General features: G+C 40.6%; 1 protein-coding gene across 4 annotated transcripts; it reads right to left on the bottom strand.

Annotated features, from left to right (window-relative positions):
- Positions 1 to 1,081: 1,081 nt before the first annotated feature.
- Positions 1,082 to 19,023, bottom strand: sbno1 (strawberry notch homolog 1 (Drosophila)). Of its 4 annotated transcripts, none has more exons than XM_056403555.1 (33): positions 18,724 to 19,023; positions 16,146 to 16,265; positions 15,963 to 16,061; positions 15,613 to 15,840; positions 15,368 to 15,503; positions 14,444 to 14,544; positions 14,202 to 14,298; positions 13,668 to 13,828; positions 13,024 to 13,157; positions 12,809 to 12,899; positions 12,555 to 12,716; positions 12,262 to 12,397; positions 12,033 to 12,138; positions 11,721 to 11,874; positions 11,421 to 11,603; positions 10,854 to 10,951; positions 10,612 to 10,763; positions 10,288 to 10,497; positions 10,024 to 10,194; positions 9,765 to 9,934; positions 9,511 to 9,642; positions 8,135 to 8,270; positions 7,907 to 8,019; positions 7,746 to 7,817; positions 7,560 to 7,659; positions 7,288 to 7,362; positions 7,009 to 7,155; positions 6,740 to 6,834; positions 6,562 to 6,648; positions 6,173 to 6,310; positions 5,991 to 6,067; positions 5,263 to 5,456; positions 1,082 to 4,098 (listed from the first exon to the last, which is right to left on the bottom strand). In XM_056403555.1, the coding sequence occupies exons 2-33, from the start codon at positions 16,263 to 16,265 to the stop codon at positions 3,956 to 3,958; spliced, it is 4,218 nt and encodes a 1,405-aa protein (XP_056259530.1). In that variant the 5' UTR covers positions 18,724 to 19,023; the 3' UTR covers positions 1,082 to 3,955. The 4 variants fall into 4 exon arrangements, with proteins under 4 accessions (XP_056259530.1, XP_056259533.1, XP_056259531.1 ...); XM_056403558.1 differs by having other exon boundaries at positions 15,368 to 15,500; XM_056403556.1 differs by lacking the exon at positions 18,724 to 19,023 and adding an exon at positions 18,443 to 18,529.
- Positions 19,024 to 19,530: the final 507 nt, after the last annotated feature.

Raw genomic sequence — 19,530 nt, 5'->3', positions numbered from 1 at the left:
AACAAAATAATGATAATAAATAATAATTAAAGATTATATTGTGGCTACTCAGCAGTATATAACTAATTAAAATTAACCCCACCTTTATGAGGTGTACACATTTAAACATCGGTAATTACTATCCAATAATATAGTATATATTATTCTGAAATTATTATACTAATGCTTTTGTACTTTTGCTCAAGTAAATTTACACTTTAATTTGACTTAAATGAAAGATGTAAGTACGTAATTTCCAAAAGTAAATACATTGAATGGTATTACAGATAAATGCTAATTATGAGTAAATAAGGTTTGATTTGATAATTATGATTTAAAACTATGAGCTCATACAGAGCAAACGACTTTATGTCATCTGAAGCAATGCAGCAAATAAAATAAACACACATCATGACATATTATTATAGATTAAGAACTGTACTTACTTTGGTGTTGGTATAAACGTCACTGCACGTCACTCAATGCATCTGAAACAGGCAGAATATAAAATGTGAGAGTGAATATGGAGATTTCGGGGGTGATTAGCTCTTTGAAAATGTATTTGTACTTTACACTTTCACAGTTCAGAGGAAACTGTTATCATCTTATAAAATATGATAAAACAGATAATAGATTAAACCACCCACCAGTGTATAAGTTGTTAGAATAAGTTCCATCTCGACCAACTACAGCAGTAAAATGACTCCTATACATTGATGCATCAGTAATTATAAGTGAATAATATAAAATGTAATAATAGTACATTCTCAGTGGTCATTGTTTGGATATAAATATATATATTTATCCAAAAGAGCCAGGCATCTTTTCAAAATAAAACAGAAATATTAGCCAAAATAAAATAGTCTAAATGACTAACGTTTAGCACTGATAAAAATCAGCTGGTTTAAATTATTTTAAATTACTCTTTAATTAAGATTACACCAAGCTTCTTTATTTGCCACTGGGCTCATTCATAAAAGTCACAAAGGCGTCAAATACATGTAAATCTTCCTGTAATGTGAAGTGGGTGTTTGTTTTTCTGAACCGAGCTGTATGATAGTGACAGGATGAAGTTCTAACTGTGATAAACAGTGATACGAGGTAGAAGTATACCAAGCTTTATTGAGCATCGCACTCATTCATGTACAGGTAATGTCGAATTTTTGTACAACTCTTGTCAGTAGTGCAACTCGTGCAATGATAAAAGAAAAGAAAAAGAAAACGAAAAGTCCTTCAAGTGTTTCAACGTCAGAGGAGCCGATCTGCCGTGACTTTTTAACGTCACTCAAAAACAATGTTACCATCACGTCAGCAGCTCATGTACACGACATCTCAAAAGACAAAATAAAAACATGAGTTTGTTGGCTTATATATGGTGCACATTCAAGAAGTTAAAATATGTGACTTTGAATTTCGAGAGCAGACCTTACAGATATTTTTCATCAAGGCCTTTTCCTCATATACTGTCCCCAACAGTTGAGATGTGCTGCATGAAGAAATTTCAGTTTGGATCCTTTTACAAATTGTACAAAATCCACATTGGTATGATACAAAGACTTTTTCCTTCCTTTTTCACCTGCCTTTAAATGCATCAATGAAAACCAGGAGAGAACACACACACTTAATAACAGAAACTAATCCACAGGTTCAGATGTGTCCGAGCGCACTGTGGCAGAAAACACATCTTTAATTATCAGCTATTAGGACAGCTCATGTATCCAGACTTTGGTCTGTCCCTTCCAGTGCAGATCGAGTATAATGCAATACAGGACTGAGGAGGCAAAGAGGTACACTATTCAACAGAAGCAATCATTGAATTTAATTACACCTGGGCTCAAGAAAGCAGAGGGATTAGAGAGAGGTGTTTTAGGAACATGTACTGTGAAGATAAGGAGCTGTGAACACAGCTGTAGACAGAGCCAGAGTAACATCACTGAGTAGAGGTGTAGTCATGCGTTTCAGATACACTGTAAAACCCAAGATTTTCTTTGTTTTGTTTTTCAAAGAGGGTCTTTGTATGAGTTTAACCCCTGAGCGGATTTCCATTTAAAAAAAAAAAAAAAAGGCAAAGAAGGGGAAGAAAAAATCGGAAAGAAAACATCTGAGCACATCACTGTGGCTGCTCTGAAACCTGCTCAAAAATCAGAAAGTGATGGGTCTTTGTCAAGGACATGCATTTCTCATTTCTCAGAATTCCTTGGCTGCTTTATAGTGTTTGTTTTTCATTTGAATTAACAGCTAGTTCAGCCAGGCATCACCAACACCAACACCAGGAATAAGTTGACTGAGGCAAAGTCGAGGTAAAGACCAAAGGTGGGTTTTTTTTTTTTTTTTTTATTCATTCTACAAAAATAAAGTGTTTTGATTGACTGGGATCAAGAAGCTCAAATCTTAACTGCTGAAATAAAACAGCAGTAACATCTGTAGCAACATCACGTCCCAATATTTAGCATTTATAAGCAATAAACAAACATTTAATAAATGCTTTATCACACACGATAATTTGACTATAAACAGATTTAAGTGTTTGTTAATGTATTTGTCAACTAGGTAACTCCTGTGGACACCCATAAGTGGATACTGGTGTATAAAGAGATGAATGACAGTATATTAAAACACAGTTGTAATATAAAATGCATCTTCATAGGAGAAGTTGTAACTGTTAAACACTGAACAAAATGTCTTTATATCTGCTTATAACCACATTATAGTGCGATTTAAACAATTGATTAAGTGTGTGATTGCTGCTTATTAAAAGCAGGGAGACTTTTTTTTTTTTTTTACATTTTCATTTGTAATGAAAACACTGTGCAGCTCTGACTGCATAAACCAAATATCCATTGTCTGGAAAGAAAGGCCGGTTTGTTGATAACACAAGCTTAGCTTATTCCTCTGATGTTTAACTGTGTCAACATTATTTTCTTACTTTCACCTGCTATAAATAGAGAAAGCGGACAGCTGACACTGAACCAAATCTTTCCTTGTTAGTGCTTTGTAAAGGTGCCTGACTGCAGCGGCTGTTTCTACTGATACAAAGGCACATTTGACAAACTCCTGACGGTTATAGACAAAGAGGAACACAATTATGAAAATGGAATTAAAAAAAAAAAAAAAAAGGAACCAAGGAACTTTGATCACTTTGAGATCCATGTGCAAAACAAAGATAAAAGCAAAAGCAAACTGGTCTGTGATAGTGATGAAAGAGGTTTTTGACAGTAATGACATTTTGGTCTTTGTCTCGTGAGTGAAAACGTCTACAAAGCATCAGAAAACAGCACACATCAGGTTTCCTGCAGTTAACTGGAGTAATAGTCAAAGGACAAAGAACCAATTCTCTCTCTCCGTTAGTGCTGAACAATAACGAGGAGGGAAAAACTGACTAACAGTGCTCATCATATATTACTATGGGATTGTAGTTCAGCATTAAATGCTATTTTTTTTGTTTAATGACTAAGAAGTTCTCCGGCTCTGAAAGACATAGTTGTCTTTGTCTCGTCCACCTTTGGTCTGGACCAAGAAATAAAAGTCTTTGCTTCATACCAGGTAATCTGGACTAAACAGACTAAAGCATGTGTGAGGAGTGGATAACAGCCACAGGCTCTCTAGGTTTAAACTCTGTCTGGACCAATATATCACAAATCTTTTCACTCTGAATGTCAGAGGACAATACATCACCTGTCAAATCGCTCTAGGTGAAAACAAGAGTCTCTGGAGATTAAAATTAAAAGAAAAAACCCTGAAATCTTCTCTCTGTACAACCACTGCTTTACATCTGAGAACCACGACAGCTCGGTGCAACACCTGACCCTCGACGATGGGAAAAAGGGGGCGTGAGGGTGCACAACGAGGGACGGCGGTCCTGGAGCCTGCAGTGCAGAGATAGACATTGATGGAGCCAGATCCCTTTAGAATGGGACGTGAACTCAAGGGGTGGAGATGGGATCGACTCCCATGAAGCCAAGCGGTCCACCTCAAACTATGTGTTGGGTGCGTGACTCAGACTTTGAGGGTGGAGCTGCTGGCGCTTCTGCTGCTCCTGCACAGCCAGCTGCTGGCACTGGTCCGACGTCGACAGCTTGTTAATTAATGGAGACACACAGTTCGCTGGAATGATCAGACCTGAGGAAGAAATACAGGGTTAAGAATGAACCATTATCTTACATACAGCTGTAAAACCAACAATGTAAACGTCAATAATAGATAGGAAACAAAAAGTTCCTCGTTTTGGGAAATCCTCCCTTTTGTTTTGCTGAGAGTTAGATGAGAACATTGATACCACTCTCATGTCTGTGCAGTAAAACTGAAGCTGGCTCCAAGAAGTCACTGCTCTGGCTGAGAACACCCCATAAAACCTAAACTTGTCATTTCTCCCACTTCTGTTTTAGTGCAGATTAAACACACATGAGATGTTACGAGCCAAGAGCCAAAATAGCAGTTTCCAGTCTTTATGCTGAGCTACGCTAACCGGCCGCAGCTTCATATCTAACAGATGAGAGCCGCATCGATCTTCAGTTGGAATAAATGGGCGAGCCACTTTGAGCTTGTGGCGCTCTTCAGTTATTTGGTCAGGAGCATCAGCAAAGGCAGGAAACAAGCAACACATCCTGAAAACAAGGGTCCACCTACAGAATCTGACAGCAGCACGAGGGTCCATCCTAACGCAGGGTTAATTATAGGGGCAGGAAACTGAGGCTGATATGAAACAGACTGAGGTATTCCACAATAGATATCTGAAAAGGCGACGTGGCATCGGGTGACCAATCTAGATCACAACCTTGGACTTACACAAGAAAGAAAAAAATTGATGGACTCCTCAGGGCAAAATAAAAACCTAGACCACCAACAACGGTCCTGACAGACGAGATAACCAAGATGAAGCTAACCTACAGAGAGACTCAACACCAGGGTTTCTAACAAAGACCTTTTTCATACTACACAATTATATCATGCAATGTTTTATCGGTTTAACAATCAAAACAGCCAAAGTATAAAAGTACAGATGATGGCCTAGAATTATTATTATATTATACTATTCATGGTTATTTAGTCACACACACACACACAGTATCAGGCCTTCCCTGCAGTACACAACAATAATCTCTAATGCTATAATCCATGAAATTAAATTTAAGAAATGAAGGGAGCTCACTGTCCCACAGGGGATGAAGAGGCTTCAGTTGTATCTTCTCATGTAACTCTCAGTAAGAAAGCAAAAAACAAAAAACAAAAATATTTCCCAAAATGTGAAACTATTCCTTTAAAAGAAGCAGTTCCTCAACTTACCAACTATCCTCTGTCCGTCTTCTGTTCTGAGGCGGACGATCTGCACCTTCACATTGGTTCCGCTGACCGGCGTTAGCACTTCCTCCAGCTCGTTCCACACGCTGAGCACCGAGCCGCACAGAACGTAGTACGTCCTGCACCGGAGACCGACTTCACACTGCAGACCCACCGACGCCTTCTTACAGTTCCCCCGCCTGTGGGCAGAAAAACCACACGGACTGAGATTAACAACCACAGAAGATGGAAACAAAGACTTTTAAGTTTTGACTCATCAACGGTAACAGTGAGTCTAAAGTCTAAAAAAAAAAAAAATCTTTACAAATGCATCACAAATATAGTTTCATTTTTTTTCAAAGAGACAATTTTCTGAAACGGCTGGGGGATTTTAGTTTTTGGGTTCTATTTTTAGCTGCGGATCAATACACATTTGGTACTTTAGTGAGTATTTCCAGCTGCAGGGAGGATATGCAAGTATCCAGAACTGACTGAAGTTAACTGTTGTGCCAGTGTTCATGGTGATGAAGGAACATGTCACTCAGTAGCAGCAGTGTGGCTCACTGATGTGTTTTTAATAGTTTAGTTTAGTAGCTCTACAGCTCAGAGCAATAAGACATATAAGGCTTTGGATACACAGACATTCTTTGTTTGTTTTGGTCTCATGAGATTCATTGACAGAAGAAAAACATTGAACAACAGCAGACACAGCCATTAACATAAAGTGCACATACCAATATGCATGAGAGCAGATTCTTGCAGACGACTTGTACTGGTCAGTCCAGTGCTGCTTAGCGTCTTCTGACAAGACCTAACAGAGCAAACGAAAAAAAAAACAAAAAACGTCATGATTCACCGCATAAAGAATTTAGTGTTCTTCTCAGTGACTTTAATTAAAAAAGGGATGTTGTGTAACCTTTTTAAACTTCTTCTTGATGTCTGTGTACGTCTCCAGTTTGAGTTGTTTGCCGGTGTTTGGCCTGTGCACCAGGAACAGCCGCTTCTTGGTGTTCACCTCTTTGACCAGTATGGCTGTTTTCTTGTTGTTCCTCATCTGAAAAGGAAACGCATGTTGTACTCACAGCGGCGCTCAGTTTTATCAGTCCTAATTAGTTCTACTCAGCACATGAAAACAGTTGGATAAAGACTTCTTCAGCTCTTGGCGAGAGATTTCAGAAACTCTGCATTGCAAACTGGATACTAACTGGATTGGCATGTACCAGGCAGGGTTTGATAAAAAGATGCCACTGAGTTGCATCATGGGAAATCGTTTTAGCAGAGCAAAAACTTTTAAGTAAGCCATACCTGTACATAGAAACCGTCATCTGGTCCATTCTGATCTGCCCAAGCATGTGTGGCTTCTTCCCACGACATTCCTCTCTCCACACTCACCTGGGAAAAGACACGCACAGATATAAAGTCAGGTAAAGTCGCTGCGATCCCAACACATCCTAAAGGGCGTATAAATAAAACGTGAACTTACGGTGAAGAGTTCCACATGTCCTGATGTGGTGTAGCCTGGCGTTAGGAATTTCCTGCAGTCGACCTTCTTCACCTTCTCATCACCGGAGCCCAGATCTAATAAAAGACAGGTGGAGATAAGAGTTTTACACACGTTTGATACCTTTCGACTTCAGCCCTGAAATCCAACCTTCAGAGCAGACAGATGATTGCTGATTTTCACAGAGGAAATATATAAAAGTGGGTATAATGGGTATAATGATAAAATGAGGAATAATAACACGATCTTACCGAGAATGCCCATATCATATCTGCCATTCTTCTTGGCTTCCTGTATGACTGCTGCCAGTGTGTCAGAAAAGTACTGGAACAAGGCGTTCTGCTGCTGCACCTCCATGCCCAAAATACGGTTCAGGAACTTCCCGATGTTGTTGTAGTCTGGCGCAGTAACAAAAGTATATGCATAAGATCTATTTGAAAATTTCAGCATCACTGCACCTGCATTGCAAATGAAATTACCGGCAAGAACAGCGGTAATGTCAACCCTTTTTCTGCTAATTTAAAAATCACCTTTGTCCAGCGAGAGCGTGCCAGATCTGTCCTCCACATTTATCAGGCCCACACCTATTAATCCACTTTGAATTTCTGCAGAAGAAAAATGATGTTATTAGTCAGAGCAGCAGACGAGAACCACTGATTTTTTAATAATACAAAAGATATAAATGTCAAGCAATTACAGGAAGCTACAGGGTGAACTAACTGTGCAGCAAACAAAATGGACTGTGTACATTTCTGATTAAAGGAGAAATTCCCTGCCTTGTTTATTAGAGCATGAGTCATACCTTTGAAGAAGTCCCCTTTAAAGTCAGAGGGCGGAGACACTAATGGAGAATCGAGCTTTACGATCGACTTCATCACAATTTCCAGAGCGTTCCTGCCGTACTGTGGCACAGATCAACATGAGTGAGTCACTGGCAGGTAAAGACAAATATAAGAGCTTCTCTCAGACAAACGCTTGATGTACTTACTTTGTTGTCAAAGTTAAACCGGCTGAGATCCCTGGTTTCTGTTGCTCTTCGGTCTCCGTGAGTGAGAGCCCCCTGTTGGAGAGAGTGACAACAAATGGAGTTAATGTGTAGTATAAATGAGGAATGATTGGTTTCTAATTAAGAATACAATGAGTCCTTACCAGGCTTTCAAGTCTTTTGGCAACAATGGATGCGAATCTCTGCTCTCCTGCAAGCTCCGATATGAGGAAGACATATTCTGGAGCCGTGACCTGGTTTGACCTGTGAGTTCTCCCTGTGCCCAGACAAACAGAACAGAAAGTTCGGTACATATTGAACCACGTCGTCGTCATTTCGTATCTGTTAAATGCAAGAAGTACAGAAGAGCCCAAGGTTTAATATTTACTGACCGAACTGCTGTATAGCTCTGTCTGCACTCCACGGTAGCTCTAGTGTCATGTGGACTCTCCGCCGCTGGTTCTTCACTCGACGATCGGCCTGCAGGGATATACCTGAGCTGGCAGCCTCTGAGATGATGGCTATGTTCTGGTCGGAAAGAAAGACAACCAATATTAACCTTTCACATAAGGAAGTGGAATTAGCAGCCGCTTCATTTATTTACAAAATGCCATCAGTGCTGTCACTAGTTTCAGATCCCTCAGTATGAACAGTGAGACAGCTGCAGGACAGAGACTGAGCACAGTCGGTAAAGTGAATGTTTCCTTTGACACCTAATCTCTTTGGTGCAGTTCAAATTAATTCTGGTGCATTTGCCTTTTTTGGTTCAGTTCATTTGTTGATGTAAAAGTTTGAATTGGTGCAAAGTCAACAGCTGGGCCAAGACAGCCTGAACAGGAGGGTGTCATTCAACTTACAATCAGGCTCAGGTGTGTTTTGTTCGCTGCGTGACAGCAAAATGAATAATGTATTTCGGTAGTTCAGCATTAAAAACAAAACTAGAATTCCTGCCTCACGGTTGTATCCCTCCACCAAACAGTCAACTTGCAGGAAATATGGTCACAATCTGAGTTACAGCATTGAAAAAGGGCTTGAAATGTTTTTGCAGAACATTGTTATGTCACAGAAGTTGACCTTCGACCTTTTGGATATAAACTGTCATCACTTCATTAGGAGTTTGTGTTAAACTATGTCATAATTAGCGTTTGAATTATTGCGTTACATCTAAAAACATGTTTTGTGAGGTCACAGTGACCTTGAACTTTGACCTTTTACCAACAAAGTCTTAATCAGTTCATCCTCGAGTTGAAGCGAATGTTCAAATCAAATATGAAGAAATTCCCTCAAGGGATTACTGGGCCATTGTGTTAATGAGAATGGGACTGATGGGTGGACGGACAACCCAAAAACATAATGTTCCAGCCTCTGCTGTCGCCAGTGTGGAGGCCTAATGAAACATGGTGCCCCCACAGTAACTGTATTACCGAACAAGATGCGTCTTTTTCATCCTGTTTGTCATTATTCATATCATGAGATCAAACTGCATTCTCAAGAAATAACAATCGTTTCTTTCCTGGTGGCACCAGAAAACATGAACAAACACATCAAGTCCAGTAAAGAGCAGCGTGACTTTCCCCATGAGTCAATGCAGCACTGATGATGTAGGACGGCATCATCAAAACTGTTCAATAAATAAGTAACTCATCACTCCTTGTCACATTTTTCCCTTGGTCCAGACCAAATGACCCAAACTACAGGTGTGAAACCCCCAATCACTTATGATTCACATGTTCAGTTAAATCTATCTCCCCGGTAACTCTGCCTTTACCTTCTCTCCATCCATGAACCTCTGCTTCTCTGTGAGGTTGAGGATTTCCACCGGGACATCCAGCTCAGAGCGAGACTCATAGGTGATGCTGCCGTCGTCATTACTGACCACACGACCTTTACGTCCGGTCATCTGGAGCGCAGGAGAACAAACACTTGAGTCAGTGAAACACAATACCGATCCGGCTTTAAAAACCCAACAACAACATGAGAATTACTTAAAGCTACACAGAAGCCAGCCACAGATGTTCACACCTCAGCGACATTGTCAGGTCCACCCAGTTCATCGATGAGCTCGTCCAGAGTGTTGGGAGGTAGATCCTCTGCCAGCTGCTCAAGTTTTTCCAGCAGATCTTTCTTCATTTTCTGGGCATGTTCCACTGCGTCCTGACTTGTCAGACAGGTATCCTGAATCTCCGGCTTGACTAATGAACAAATAAAAACAAAGGCGTTCACTAACTAAGATTATATCAGAGTGTCATAATTTGTCTTTGCCACGCTGCGAAGTGCTTACCTGTGGCAGGGGCGCTGGGGGGGTTAACGGGGGCAGTGAAAGCAGGCCTGGTGGAGCCCAGCCCGGAGGCTAACAAGGCACTTTGAATGGAGTCTGGATCGATGCTCTTCCTTCTCTTTTTCTTCTTCTTTTCTTTCCCTTTCTTTGGTTCCTTTCTGATTAGCCAGGGATCTAAACAAAGGAAGGCATAAAGGTTTCCCCCATCAGCACCGAACTGGCTATAAAATGTTTTCATTCAACGTCCACAAGCCTCCTCCGTCTCACCGTCTTCCTCGTCGTCGCCGGACTCGTCTCTGAATGGGTTGAAATCGTCGTCTTCGTCTGCTGAGCTGACAGACTTTAAGCTGTCGTCACTGTCGCAGTCTTTACCGGAGTCTCTGTCCGAATCCTCCGACTGGCTCTCCTCCGAGCTCGTACCCGACAGACCACCGTGTTTGCGAGGCCTCTTTTTCTGCTGCTTTTTGACCTCTGAACCTGGAGAGTTGATCAGATGAAGACAAGGCAGGGATTATTTCTTAGTTTTGTGGAGTTTCTGACAGATAGATAGAAGACAGGTTCAGTTCAGTTTTAGCTTTTAACTTTCATTACCTTTCCTCTTCTTGCCTTTCTGTTCAGGCTTCGCTGCGGTTTCACTGGGAGAGGGCGTCTTCTTCGCTGAGAGGTCGATGCCTAACAGGCTGTAAAGCTTCTGTCTGTCTGGAGCTGGGAAGTGCTTCTCAATCAGGGACTGCAGCACACCTCTGCAACAACAACAAAACATTTTATTACAGTGACACTCATTTCACCCTGATTAAACCGTGCGAGAAAAATTATCTGTGGTCAGTCCGTACTTTGCAGTCGACACGAAGTCATTGAGTTCTCCTCCTCCTTCCTCCAAGGCCTCCAGTGTTCTCGCCTCACCGGTGGACTGAAGACCAATCACCACACACTGCGGAGGAAATAGCTCGTCAGTAATTTATACACTGAGGATACCACTGAGCATCATCGTTGTATTGAGAAATTGAAAAATTACTGACCATTTGACCATTTATGGTCAAATAGTGGTCAGGGCTTTTATTCACCCGCTTCCCACAGATTTCCAGTACAGTACCAGTACAACAGAGTGAGTGAGCCACTAGGTTAGTTTGTTATAAATTAGCTCTTCCTCATCAATAACAAGTTTCCAAGACTCTGTAGAGTAAAATATTTCTCCCCTGTCTCTCACATGTTGAGTTTATTTACATACAGACCCTGCTTCTCTTCCTGTACACAGTCTGTCATGCAGTAACACACTTGTCATTTGTCAATGAAGCTTAAAGAGAAAGTGTTTGCATTAGCGGAGTCAGTCATGAATCAGGATCACAATATTAACAACGGGAATGATTGTGAATCCTTTAACATTTCATGCGTAGACTCACCTTCCCATTCTGGACATCCTCTCTGGCCAGCTGCACCACTCTGCGGACTTTGGATGCAATGCAGAGATATTTGAAGAATCGCTGGTGAGCAGACCAGAACTGGCCCCACATGGACTTCTTCATGCGTTGTTCTGCATCCATCAGATTCGCAGCCTGCTGGAACTTCTCACGTGCACTCACCCACTGACGGAAGCATGGGAGCAGGATGAAATCAGTTTACTGATTGCAAGCACATATAAAAGAAAGTAATGTGGTTAAAATGCTGTTATAACTTCTACACGCTTATTTCTATTTGCTTACCAGCCTCACAGACTTGTTGTACATGTAGATGTACTTCTGAGTCAGGGGAACCTCCTCGATCTTGAAAGTCACACCTGTAAAACTCAACTGCCTCGCTATGTACATCCCCCTCAGTTTCATGTCCATAGCTACTATTTCCATGGCACCAACACCTCTGAAATTGAGGAATAAATGTACAAAAACACACATTTTTTTTAAAATAAGAGACAAGAAACAGATTTCCCACTAACCACCTGTTAAAACCTATGAACGTTTTGAAAGATTTTCGGAGGGAAATATTTTTGCTGTCATGTATAAAAAGAGAAAACCCACCTGCGCTCAACAGCTTGAATAAAGTTGCCAAATTCTCTGAAGGGTGTTTTGTGCCCCCAGATGCCCAGCCGGTTCATGTAGGCCATGTTCCGAGGTTCAGAGGCACCTACACAGAAACGAGTACAGTAATTTTCAGTATCTGGTGTTTGCACAGATTCACCTTCCTCACCAAGGTTTAATCTGCCAATTCAGTTCGAGAAGCAAATATCAGTTGGTCACATCTACTCACCTGTAGCACTTGCATACACAACCCGAGCCTTGGGGAGTTTGTTCTGCAGTTCCAACACCGCGAGCCCGGTTTTCGTAGGTTTGGAAGAACCAATTGGACACACATTTTTGGCTTTGTGACACTCGTCATAGACAATCTAGAGATATTTGGTTAAGGAAAGTCATTTGACTTCCTGAAAAGAAGACGGTATAAAATCCATCTTATTTAAATGCGTTTGTATATAATTTGATTGATTTCTGCATCATCTATTTTTAGTAACAGCACCTTCAAAAAAGCTTCTATAAAAAGGATACAACTCCATCAAAGTCCTCCCCGCACCAGTGGAGAAGCTGTTCAAATCTCGTCTTGTACTTGCCTCCTGATTGGCTCTCTCCTATCAAGGAGGAGTAGGTGGCGAAGATCACACCTTTCTTCACACTGCCGTTGTGTTTTGAGGAGATTTTGCCATATTTGAACTGGAAATATAAAAAGTGTAATTGAGTCAGACTTTAACCAGCCAGGAAACATTCCTCACTGTTCTCATCGGTGTATCATCCAAGGATCTTACCTTGTTCAGTGAATGAACCTGAATGTTTTTGGCTCCAATATCCCTTAAATCCCGTTCAGCATCATACTTCAGATCATTTGAGACACTAAACCTGAACAAAAGGATTTAATACATAAGATAAATTAGGTAATTAGCTTGGCAAAACATTTACTTGAAACACAATAGGTTGTAGTCCCTCAGTGTTGAATATAATTCAAGAGATTTGTGGTATTTACCAAAGTGATCTCTTCCGGCCTAAAAGGTAATTTTCATAGATGATCCCTGCAATGGTTCGGCCTTTCCCCACACCAGCTCCATCCCCGATCAAATAGGCAGCTCGGTCACCGCTGGGGAGGAATGTCTCGTGTTGCTGCGATCACAGGAAAGAAATAAACAATTAAGACTGCACTATTTTTCCTTTGAGTGTCACACAAAATCATAGTGAAAAAGAAAAAAGAAAAAAGGAATGCCAAGTGTTTACCTGCAGTGTTGATTTTGGCTCCTATCTAAATTTTTAATTTTTAAATGATACATTATTTATGGGAGGCTTTTCAAGGTGCTTGACATGACAAACTAATTAAGTAAGAACAAAACTAAAAAAAAAAAAAGAACAGAGTAGTGCAGGAAATAAAATTTTAATATTAAAAGCAATTTAAAAAAAGCGACTTTTAGACAAATTTCAAGTTTTGTACAGCTACGTACAGTGCAACAAATACATTAATTAACATCTGAATAAGAGAAAGATTTGGGCAGCCGTGGATATGTTTTACCAACCAGGTGCACGTCTGTGTTTCTGCAGATATTTTGCTTTATTCTGGTTTTTGTTGTGAATCAAAACTTTTTGAGATAGTTTTTTCTTCACAAAATGAACGCTGCTTACCTGAGCTGCGTACGTGATGGCTTCCAGCTGCAGAGCAGACAGGCTGCCCCGATCAATGGTTTCCTCCGGGATGGACAGTCGGTACCACACATCTGGAGGGTTGACGCTGGACAGGGAACTGGTCTCCACCACGGGATCAGGATGCCGCAGGCCAATCTTTACTACATTGACAAAGTGACTGGTCAGTGGCTCGACACAGAAACAGTAACAAGGAATCATTCTGTTTGATCTGATTGAGCGTCATCCGCCAAGGGAGAGCTGTTATCACTCAATCCAGCCCATTTTCAGGCCTGATTACACAGTGGCTGGCTGAATACTGCAAATTAAGTTTGTAGAATGGCTACACCTCACTGTTAAATATACACAGTGTTACCATGGCATGTGTGCTTCAGACTCATAACCAAACAATACTGGCTATGGCTCGGCAAAGCTCATTATCAAACTGATTACAATTCCTCCATGTTTGTCATCACATGGAGACGTGGCTTCAAGAGATTAGGAATCAGAGCAGTCTAACTCAACAGTTATACTCACATTTCATTGGCATGTACTCTGCATAAGTCTCTGCATGACCCAACTCATCTTCCTCTTCCTCCTCAGGCTCATCCTCTTCTTTCATCCCTGGGGGTTTCTACACACAGAGATTGACATAAAGAGACAATAAATTCTCACAATATTCACTTGCTTTTAAGCATTTCTTAGACCTAACGATAAACAGTACCGTTCCTTTAATATACTGATGCATTTAGCAGAATGCATGCTTTTAAAACACTCACCAGAGGATGTGAAAAGTTTTGCATTTTAATGTCATCACTAATCCAGATCCTGGCAGCATCTTTACCCATTACTTCCTTCTTGATCCCATTGTTAATTTCACCTGAAACGACAACAGAGACAACAGGTGTTACTGATACAGTGAATGCCACTCAAGTACAGATGTGCTAAATTTGAAAATATTGCAGTTTTGAGGGAACTGCCACACATCAGGTTAATTCAATCACCTCAATTTGCCTTCATTTTGTATTTATTAACTGAACTTTGCATAGATCACCAGCTTTTAGATGGCTTTGAAATTCAAAGTTTCCATGTTTAAATAGAACATGGACAAGAGGGTGTACAGGCATCTAACATAGAACACACACAAGTAATTTGTATTCTCATTTGGTACACTTTATCTATCTATTCATTTCTAATGACCTGTCCGATGAACCTTCTGTTAAATTACTTCTGGAAACACGACTTTGATCAAAAGGTTTTTAAAGAACCTCTTTGTAAATAGTTTTTTCTCCGTACACAGCTTCTGATAACTTAAGATGATAGTCTTTCCTGTAACCTTATTGAAATGTTAATATTTATGTCTGCATGCAGGTTGGTTTAAGTGCATCCTCTTTGCTGAGGGGTAAACAGGGAAATTGTTTGGTTCTGACTGAACATGGCTAACCGCCCTGTGCTGGGACTTAAACCTGCATTGAGCACTATTGATATCATCAAGTGACTCTAAAGAGACGCCAGGAGGTCTGAACCCACTAAGAATTAATAACCCACTCTGTAGCTTTTAGCTCATTATTTTGGATCTCTGGACCTCAAGTGAACTCTCAGGTTCTTTTAACTTCCTTTAACATTTTATAGGCCTCTCCAAATGGTGATGATTAAAATCATACATCACCACTACGGTCTAATTGCACTTTTAAATAACTTACTTGGACCTGTAGCTGTTGCTACTGGTGGAGCAATGTCAGGTGGAGGCTTTAGCTTCATCAGCTCCATTAGACTGTTGCCCTTTAGGCCAGTGCTCTTCACATGGCCGGTCCTAAGAAGATCTTTCAACTGAATCTGCTAAGAAAATAAAATGTACGATCATAACCAGGAGGAATGCCTTTCACTCTGATGTCCTCCATTTTCTTTCCGCTATTGAACACTGAAAACATGTGCTCCACCAACTGACCTGTTCTCTGTTCGAAGGCACGACTGTGGAAGCTGAAGGAGGAACAGTTGTGGAGGAGGGGGTGGATGAACCTCGCAGGGCTGAATTAGCAACATGGACCACCTTGGTGACCGTTATGGTGTGTTTGATGGGGTTTGTAACTGATTGTTTGGTTGCGACAGCTCCTAGCGACGGCAACTGATTCAGCTGATTTAAGACAAATGTGGTGGTTGATGGCTGAGGTTTGTGCTGTTGGAGACATCAGACAGAGAGTTAAGTTTGATTTTAATACATACCACAATACATCAGCAACAGCAAAGCATTGTGTCTTCAATAATTAATCAAGGGAACATCATGTTCTGTAATCTCACCCTGAAAGTAACTATAGGGACTGGAGCTGGAGGCTCAGTTCGAACAACTTCCACTGTCTCTGCCCCCACGCCAACATCCAGGGCATTGATGGAGATAGACTGAAAGAGAACCAGAAATCGGAATATTAAGTTATAAAAATACTGCTTCTGGTCCATCATAACTAAAACTAAGGATCATCTTACTTGCTGGGTTGTAGAGGGCTGTGCAACATCCTGAGAATCAACATCAAATAGGCCAATATCATTTGGGCAAATGCCACTCTCACTTAGGGCAGCGAGAAGTAAATCCTGTCCAGGATCCATCTGCAAGAAAAACGAATAGAACTTTGTTAACATCTATCATGTGCTGACAACATTTATTCATAAACAAAAATGTAATCGAACAATAATAGCTGATAAAAGAAAATACATCAGCAACAAATTCGGTAAGTTTTCCAGTGTTATAGTTTGTTTTGTATGACAGAAAACAATCTCTCTCAAAACAAGCAATTTGAAAACCATATTAGGAAAACGTGATCTGCAATTTTCCCCATTTTCTGACAGTGTATAGAACAAAAATTCAATCAATTAATCAACAAAATGTTCAGCAAATTAATCGACAATGAAATCAATGGCAGTTGCAGCCATAAAACATTGCAACACAGAACAAAGGATGTTTGTACTTTGTTATACTACACACTAAACTGTCTGAGAGACTAATCTCTGCTTGAGCAACTGGATGAACCAGAATTCTCTCACAACCACAAGCATGTAAATGATCATTTCCAAATAATTTAAATAGTGCTGATATAAAAAGGCAATTAATCAACTGAAATTAAATCTATTGTAACTATTTTAATAACTGATTAATTGTTTCAGCAGCTTTGTCAAATAAAAATGTTAAACATTTTAATGCTTTCAGGTTCTCAAATTTGAGAATTCACAGCCTCTCTTGTTTTTAGAAAGTCACCTTGGGCTCTAAAATGTGAATTTTTCAGGTTTTTTGTGTTTTATAGATGAAATTAACAATCAAGACAATAATGAGCAGATTGATCAGTAATGAAAACAAAACAAAAAATGTTCATTGCAGTCCTGAGTTTACATGTTATTTACAGAGGACAGATGCTAAAACATGCTACTGTGCATGCTTACAAAGTAAAAGTCAAAACAGTAATGTAACCAAAAACTGTACAAATAACTGCATGGCCCCCCAAAAAATATCAGAAGATATGTATTAGTAGATCTGGAATAATTAGCTGATCAACAGAAAATAAATCAGCAACTATTTTAATAACCGAATAATTGTTATAAGTCATTATAGTCAACTTTAAGCAACAACGCCCACAAGTTTGCAGTTCCTGTTTTCGTGAATGTGAGGATTTGATGCCATTTCTTTGTCACATATAATTGTTAGTTGCAGCCCTTGACATTAGAAATACTGACCGACCCACATGTATAGCACACGTGTGGATTAAACAAGCAAAGGGAAATTCAGATTCAAGTTTCTAAAGAAAAATAAACCTGTTACATATTTTTTACATTCAAAATAAGACGACCAAACATTTGTTGTTCACATTTAACACATAGGCAAAGTTACTTCAGTCTAATGTAAGAGAAATAATACGCCTCTATTGTAAATTTTCGCTTCACCGCATCTACTCAAAGACCGCACGCCGGAAAATGAAAATGAAACTTTAAAAAGGAAACCACCGACCCGGAGAACCTCAGTTTAGTCCAATGTAAGACTAACGATAGAAGAATGGGAGATATCCATTTATAACTGAAGCGTTTACACACCAGATCTGGTCCGTCTCTTGATCCGAAGTGTCCCAAAACAAGACACGTGTTTGCAATGCCCTGCTTTCAACTTCCTGATCCCTCTGACTCTATGGTAGCCCCCCCCCCCCCCCACCTCACCCCCGGACTCATCGCTAACTTCACCAGTTAATAATTATAAACAAACAAACAGGATCTAACTCTGCAGTGTGTCACGGTAGCAAACATTCAACCCGCTGATTCAGTTATGGCTCATTTGCAGCAGCTAACCACTGACTGACAGTGGCATGCCAGCTTATAACTGGCCTGGTTTAGCCCAGGGTGACACAGCTTAGCAGTGCAGTTAGCTCAAAGACACTTTCACATTCATCACTGTTACGAGACGAGGCAGTGGAGTCAAATGTGTACAAACTAACAACAGGGAACTTAATCCCAAGCAATGTGCAGCTACGGATTTCCCAAAGATCAAACAGGCGTTGTAAATGTCACAAATGTCAACCCACTTCTTTTAAACCCCACTGTAGCTACCTCACAGGTGGTGACATTATGCATTTATTACCTGATGTTTCTAACTTTATCTCTAACACCGTTGGGCGTCAACGAGCATTTTCGTTAACATTTAGACACACAAGTTTTTTGGTTAGCCAAGTTACGCTGCTGCAGCAGGAAACCGAATTACCAATAAACGAAGCTACAGGACAAATCTCCAGTAACAAAAACATCACCGTATGGCTCACTGTGTCCTCCCCCAGTCTGTCTCACAGCAGTTGTGAGCGGCTCGGTCGGCTAACACGGTTGTTGTCGCTCTCACGCAGTGTCATCGCAGACGCTAGCTAGCGTTAGCAACCGAAAGCGTTAACAACGCTGCCGTTGTCGCATCAAACCGAAAATAACGAGCAAAAATATCCGTCAGGTGTCAAAAACACGACGGCAAGTTTTTTGTTTTTAACGACGGAGGTGTTCAGTTGGTGTTACATGAACGGTTCCCCCGCAGATGTGAGGTTACCTGGCGGTCGGTTGGACGGTCTGTCGATCGGCGGGTTGTTGTCCTCTCCGCTCCGCCGCGCTCACGCCATCTTTTTATCAAACGCTCCGCCGCATGCTGGTCACGTGACGCGCGGCCCCACAGCGGCCGTTTTCTCAATCAAATTCTGCTCCCGGCGTCGATGTAAACGGGTCTTGGGGCAGCCGCGGGGCACCCTCCGACGAAGGTGAACCGACAAAAGCGAAAAATGCGGCATTTTTAAAACGTTAATGCAAACGACAAACATAGCAGAGTCACCGAGCTAATGTAACATCACGTGACCCCCGCTAGGTCTTCGTCGGAAGTGACGATTACAGTTTCTTCTTCTTCGTCCTCTTCCTCTGTTGCTGCACCTCGTAAATAAACCGATTACTGCAGCTGGGTGCTACAAGAGGAAAACACAGTTTGTTGAGTTTTAATATGAAAATAAATAAAATAAATTAAAAAAATAAAACACCTGCAGAAAACAGACAGTTCAAATAAATAAGAGCCTCTCTTCAAATGTCAATATAGTGTTACATTTATTCCATGAACTGAAATAATTAAACAACAACATCAGTAGCATGTGCAGACATTTGGGTTAAAAAATGTGTTAAAAAATCTATAAAGTTAATCAGTTAAATCTTCCATATGATAATGAACATTTGAAAATTGAATTCACTTTTCTAATTTTCATTTTTTTGTTAGATCAATGTATGATAGAGGTACAATCAGTACAAAGTGATAGGGCAAGAAAAATACAAACAGAAAATAAATAACATAGCTAAGGGCAGTTTTTTGTGCTGCTTT

This window comes from Seriola aureovittata, chromosome 18, assembly GCF_021018895.1.
Source record: "Seriola aureovittata isolate HTS-2021-v1 ecotype China chromosome 18, ASM2101889v1, whole genome shotgun sequence".
In the NCBI taxonomy this organism is placed as follows: Eukaryota; Metazoa; Chordata; class Actinopteri; order Carangiformes; family Carangidae; genus Seriola; species Seriola aureovittata.
Note: the sequence above shows the minus strand (reverse complement) of the source record. Positions and strands in the feature narration are given on the sequence as shown.